We start from the raw sequence: 6,465 nt of genomic DNA on the forward strand, positions 1-6,465 counted from the left end.
TGTGTTGTTGTGGTTGTTGTTGTTGTTGTTGTTGTGTTGTGGTGTGGTGTGGTGTGATGTAGCGTGGCGTGGTGTGGTGTGGTGTGGTTGTGTGGTGTGGTGTGGTGTGGTGTGTTGCGTTGCGTTGCGTTGCGTTGCGTTGCTTTGCGTTGCGTTGTATTGTATTGCGTTGTATTGTATTGTATTGTATTGTATTGTATTGTATTGTATTGTATTGTACTGTACTGTACTAGATTACATCGCATCGCATCGCATCGCATCGCATCGCATCGCATCGCATCGCATAGGATCGTAGCGTAGCGTATCGGCTCGGCTCGTCTGGTCTGGTCTGGTCTGGTCTGGTCTGGTCTGGTCTGGTCTGGTCTGGCCTTGCCTTGCCTTGCCTTGCCTTGCCTTGTCTTGCTTTGCATTGTATTGCATTGTATTGTATTGTATTGTACTGTATTGTATTGTATCGTATCGTATCGTATTGTATTGTATTGTATTGTATCGTATCGTATCGTATCGTATCGTATATTGTATTGAATAGCCTACACACGCAGATATGCAGATGAATGTATGTATCAATCTTCAATCTATTTCTTCTCTGTTCCAGTGTTGCTGTGCGGTAGTCTAGGCTTCGAGAACTTCATGCAGAGGGAATGGATGAAGATGGTGTTAAAGTGGCAAAAACCCACAGGCTGCTTCTCACTCGACAACCAGGCTTTGCTTTCCATGGAGAAACAGCTGTCGGAGTACCAAAACCAGGAGAGAAAACTCATGACTGATCTGAAGTGGGAGGTTGCAATGATGTAAGTATTTGTGTTAGGAAGGCAGGAATACTAGCTTGAAACATATTTTTACGGAGGTCAGCTCTGCAGCTCTCTTTGGATTTTTAAAGGAGTCTGGCCTATATTTTAAGATTTGAATTTTAAAAATCCTTGACACGTAAGGTTTCGATTTAGCTTTTATGTTCCATTCGGGTGACGTTTTTAATTTTGTTTATTAAAATTGGTTTAATTTAAATATGTGTAATGTTAAACTTGTGGGGTCCTGATTTGGCCTATATGGTCCGCTGGACCCAAAAAGCAACAACTAACTAACTAAATAACTAACTAACTGCTTGGGTTAGTCTTCTCCGGCAAAATTTGTCAAGATGGCCGAACGATTTTTGTCAGTTTTGACAGTTTTAGGCAGTCCTCGGGGTCACCTATTCCGCAACATTGAAAAACTTTAACTAACAGACAAACTGCGGACATAACTCTGTCAGGTTGTGAAAGAGTGTTAATACTCTTGCTTTTAGTGAGGCAAGCTTTCCGCGCGTGCTCGATCCTTGTCCACGTGTTTTAGACACACCCTCGTTTGTGACTGGCCGATAATGTCACGTGGTAGATTTTGACTCAATAAAAGCAAGAGTATTCACGATTTGAACAATCCATACAAACCCGACAGAGTTATTACCGAACAACATCTTTTTTTTGCGGTAATTACGACATGATTCGGCGATTCACCGATATAAATTGTATTACTTATCAAAATATCTGGTGATATTAAAATCGTTTTTCTTTTCGGACAGATGAGAAAAAAATCAGTTCAGGTTGAAAATAGAGCCAGAAAGGTATACATTAGATACACAAGTACGGTACGTACGTTTTCACGTATGTTGGTTTACCGCTGCCCTGTTGTTGGAAGCTTTAATTCGCAGGTGACAAAAGGTGTAGATAAAAATGTATGATTTTCGAAAGTTTGAAGAGTTATTCAGAACTTCGTTTTTGACACCTTACACGATAAAAAGCATTGGAACATCAAACGACTTTCATCCTTACAATAATAAGGTGTATGATGAACGATCAAACAAAGCAAAACAAAAAGAAACCGACACCTTACATGGTAAAAATCATTGGTTGTCATCCTAACATATTAATTTGCATGACGAACGATACAAAAACCAACCAATGAAAAGACGCCTTATATGATTGAAAGCATTTAAGGACCAAATGACAACAATACGCATGGTTTACGACACAAAACAAACCAATAACAAGTCGCGCAAGGCGAAAATACAACATTTAGTCAAGTAGCTGTCGAACTCACAGAATGAAACTGAACGCAATGCAACGCAGCAAGACCGTATACTCGTAGCATCGTCAGTCCACCGCTCATGGCAAAGGCAGTGAAATTGACAAGAAGAGCGGGGTAGTAGTTGCGCTGAGAAGGATAGCACGCTTTTCTGTACCTCTCTTCGTTTTAACTTTCTGAGCGTGTTTTCAATCCAAACATATCATATCTATGTGTTTTTGGAATCAGGAACCGACAAGGAATAAGATGAAAGTGTTTTTAAATTGATTTGGAAAATTTAATTTTGATAATAATTTTTATATTTTTAATTTTCAGAGCTTGTTTTTAATCCAAATATAACATATTTATATGTTTTTGGAATCAGAAAATGATGGAGAATAAGATGAACGTAAATTTGGATCGTTTTATAAAATTTTTTTTTTTTTACAATTTTCAGATTTTTAATGACCAAAGTCATTAATTAATTTTTAAGCCACCAAGCTGAAATGCAATACCGAAGTCCGGGCTTCGTCGGAGATTACTTGACCAAAATTTCAACCAATTTGGTTGAGAAAATGAGAGCGTGACAGTGCCGCCTCAACTTTCACGAAAAGCCGGATATGACGTCATCAAAGACATTTATCAAAAAAATGAAAAAAAGTCTGAGGATATCATACCCAGGAACTCTCATGTCAAATTTCATAACGATCGGTCCAGTAGTTTAGTCTGAATCGCTCTACACACACACACACACACAGACACACACACATACACCACACCCTCGTCTCGATTCCCCCCTCTACGTTAAAACATTTAGTCAAAACTTGACTAAATGTAAAAAGACGCCTTACACGGTTATAAAAATGTAAGGATCAAATGACAACAATACGCATGGTTTACGACACAAAACAAACCAATATAATATGAAAAGACGCCTTACACGGTAATAAAAATGTAAGGATCAAATGACAATAATACGCATGATTTACGACACAAAACAAACCAATGAAAAGACGCCTTATACGATAAAAAGAATTGAAGTATCGACTGACTGCCATCCAAATAACAACAGTGTGTATTATGCACACACAAAAAAACAACGAAAAGAGGTCTGACGTGATAAAAATCATGTAATCATCAATTGATTGTCAAACTAATAATAACAAGAAATTCCTACGAGGTAGGAAAAACACCCCCGTCAAAGGGAAATAACCTTCTCAGTTGGTGGCAGTGACTGAGTGAGAATGGTTATTTCCCTTTGACCATGAAGATGTCCCTGTATAAGTCCTTGTATAATTTTAATCCACCAATAACTCCCTAACCGTGTGTTTGACTGGTCCCAATTTTTGTAAGGACCGTCTCAGGAATGTATAGAACATGTTCACCAAGTTTGGTGACGATCGGTCCGTTCATTCTTGAGATCTATATGCGAACACAAACACACAAACAAACACACAAACACCCAAACAAACACATCGAGCGAAACCTATACACACCCCTATACCGGGGGTGTAATAACAATGTGAATGATTAACGAGACAAAACAACCAATGAAAAACCACCTTGCAATGTAAGAAGCAATGATCAGCCAATGAAGAGACACCTTACACGATAAGAAGCATTGAAGAATCAAATAACTGCCACCCTAACAATAACAATTTGTGTGATGTACGACTCAAAACCAACCAATCAACAGAGTCTTGCGTTTCAGTTCTTGCTTGTTTTTAATCAGTATTTGCTCTGTGTACGAATCCGTAATTGCTTAGAATCAATGTTTGGCATGGACAATTCATTAAAGCCTTTACAACAAAGAGAATTACCGTAAAATCCCTAGCATAAGCCCACCATCTAGCAAACGCCCACCCCCCAATTTTGCCCTAAATCTGTGCACAGGGGGGGTGGGCTTATGCTAGGGATTTTACGGTAATAATAAGACTGCTGAAATCTCATCTGTATTGGTTATTTTTTGGTAATTGCATTGCAATAAATCGTGTTGATTTGAAATAAATAAATTCCTCAAACAAGTTTTTGTGTTTTAATGTTGTTGTGAGATTAAATTACGTTTTTTTACTTTAACTTTGCAAGCTTTTCATGTCCTGTTTCAATGACGGTCGCTCCTTTTTGCTATCAAGCATCAATTCAAAAATTCTCCAAACCAGGGTTTTAGTCTAGCGTTTTACGGCCGCTATAATGGATACCATTATTTAATCGAGACTGTGTAACAACGGGACGTCTTCGTGTGTACACACAAGCACAAGACAAAGTACTCAAGGAAAAGATTCTGTAATCCATGTCAGAGATATGTGGGTTATAGAAACACGAAAATATCAAGTATGCATCCTCCGAAATCGGCGAATGGATGCCTAAATGGCGGGATAAAAACGGTCATAAATGTGTACGTGGGAGTCCCAGCCCATGAACGAATGACTCAGCAAGGACGGCTTTTCCAGCTGCCACGAAGCAGAATATTTTGCCTGTATTTGTCTTTTTCTCCATTCTAGATTTTAGAAGTTACAATTTTCTGTGTTTGATACTTTCGTAGAGCGATTAACCCACTCCCTAGGTTTTTTCCTCACATGTGTTTGAGTGAATGTTTTCCCAGGTTTTTTTATTCAGTGAAATTCCTTGAGAACTTTTGAAATCGAAATTGAAATCTGTTTCAGTGAAAAGCAACATCAACAACACCACGGAAGAAAACTTCTGCGAGAGCAAGTTATGAATGGTAAGAACATGACAACTATGTTGTTTTATGTCAAATATTATGAATATAACATTTAATGGAAGATTGATTTCCCTTGTGGAAAGTCTTGAGATGAATGCCTGTGGGTTTTTTTTGTGTTTTTTGTTGTTGTTGTTGTTATTTTTGTTTGTTTATTTGTTTGTTAGCTTGTTATATCGTTTGTTGAGCCGGTTCTCAAAGTGGTTCGAGTGCTTGCATCTCACGCTGGGGGTCAGGGATCAACCCCCACTCGGGGCGAATACAATTACCTACTTTTTCCGAGCGCTCTTTAGTCAGCCGAGGTGGAAATGGGTACCTGACCCTATTTATCTTTGCCACAAAGGGTCAAATATCCCAAAATTAATGCCTTAAAAAAATAAAGCCTTATTTGTTTTAACAGTTCAGAACATTATAGTACAATACAGTACCAGAAATGCTTGTCCTTTTATTTAAATTTAAGATGTTCTGTATTTGTTTTTTCCTTCTTTTCAGATGGATGTCTATCTCACAAGTCTGGCCTTGGCTTCGGAACCCTGTGCCTGTTTAACCGCTTCCTGGTTCGTCAGACATACCTCAACCAGGGAAAGCTTTAACACAGAAAGCTCAACAGTTCTACTTCCAAGTTTGGTGCAGAAATGCGTCAGCGGGGCGTTTGCAGCTGGATTCAGTAGCTACGCATAGTACGAGAAACCTTCGCTTGTTTACTTGATTTCCAGGGAGTGGTCTGTCTGGTTAAGGCGTTGAACTGTAAAACCTATGTCCTGGAATGATATCTGTGAGAAACGGGAACTATTGTGTGCCTTTTGCTTGCCAACAAAGAGTGTACAGAATTTCTTTCTGAACGTGTCTTGGGATATTTGTTGTGACCGTGTTCGTGTGACGTGAGTATGTTGGTCAGCGTGGGCACTTTTGGCTGACTCGCCTGTTCGTGTTTGTCAGTCGGTGTGATCTCGTGGGATGTTTCAGAAACAAGGTACAAGGGAAAAACTATATTGAATGTTGGGGTGTTTCTTGTGACCTGGGCTTGCATTAATTGCGTGAGACTTAATGTTCACTTAAAAGGAACCCCCCCCCCCCCCCCCACACACACACAAGTTGACTTAAAGACACACTCTTTCACGCGTACAAAGTTTGGCTCACCGTCTCAGATCTGGTCAGGCTGTTACATGGGATAAAAAAAAAATCCTTCCACTTGCTGTGGTCATCGAGTTTTTTGGAATTAATTATTTTCTTGAAAAGCTTTGAAATTTATCATAAAAATTCTATCAGTGAACAGTACCTGCTATTCAGACTTGGTCGTGTGACAGACGTTTTCTTCCACACGAGATTACGTTGATTGTCTAACGAAGCCGTGAGGCCGAGTTAGACATCAGCTAATCGGGTGTTGAAGAAAACTCTGTCACACGACCAAGTCGGAATAGCATTTATGTCTCACAGCTTCAACAGAGGAGAGAACAAACACGTTTTGCGTACTCAAGCTTGACAAACCTAAACACAGGAGCAGCCATTGTCGAGAGATCTACTTTTTGACGGAAGTGACCGAACAACTATGAATGACGTCTCGGTATATGTGAATGACGTCACAGTCATCGTCATAGTCTGTATCTTTTGAAGCATCGCATTCTTCATGACGTCTTTCTGTGTCTGCATCCGCGAAATGTTTGTTCTTTCCGGGATCTTTGTCATCTATGTTCACAACTCTGTCCTTC

General features: G+C 39.4%; 1 protein-coding gene across 1 annotated transcript; it reads left to right on the forward strand.

The window, feature by feature from the left end:
• Positions 1 to 584: 584 nt before the first annotated feature.
• On the forward strand, positions 585 to 5,592 carry LOC138956673 (uncharacterized). The gene is made up of 3 exons (XM_070327970.1): positions 585 to 791; positions 4,701 to 4,759; positions 5,249 to 5,592. The coding sequence occupies exons 1-3, from the start codon at positions 631 to 633 to the stop codon at positions 5,347 to 5,349; spliced, it is 321 nt and encodes a 106-aa protein (XP_070184071.1). The 5' UTR covers positions 585 to 630; the 3' UTR covers positions 5,350 to 5,592.
• The last annotated feature ends 873 nt before the right edge of the window (positions 5,593 to 6,465 follow it).

The sequence above is a fragment of the Littorina saxatilis genome, unplaced genomic scaffold, assembly GCF_037325665.1.
Source record: "Littorina saxatilis isolate snail1 unplaced genomic scaffold, US_GU_Lsax_2.0 scaffold_417, whole genome shotgun sequence".
Taxonomy (NCBI): Eukaryota; Metazoa; Mollusca; class Gastropoda; order Littorinimorpha; family Littorinidae; genus Littorina; species Littorina saxatilis.

Coding starts and splice junctions, on each gene's coding strand:
- LOC138956673 (XM_070327970.1), top strand. CDS start 631: ATGCAGAGGGAATGGATGAAGATGGTGTTAAAGTGGCAAAAACCCACA. Junction 792..4,700: donor AAGTGGGAGGTTGCAATGAT/GTAAGTATTTGT, acceptor AATCTGTTTCAG/TGAAAAGCAACATCAACAAC. Junction 4,760..5,248: donor GCGAGAGCAAGTTATGAATG/GTAAGAACATGA, acceptor CCTTCTTTTCAG/ATGGATGTCTATCTCACAAG.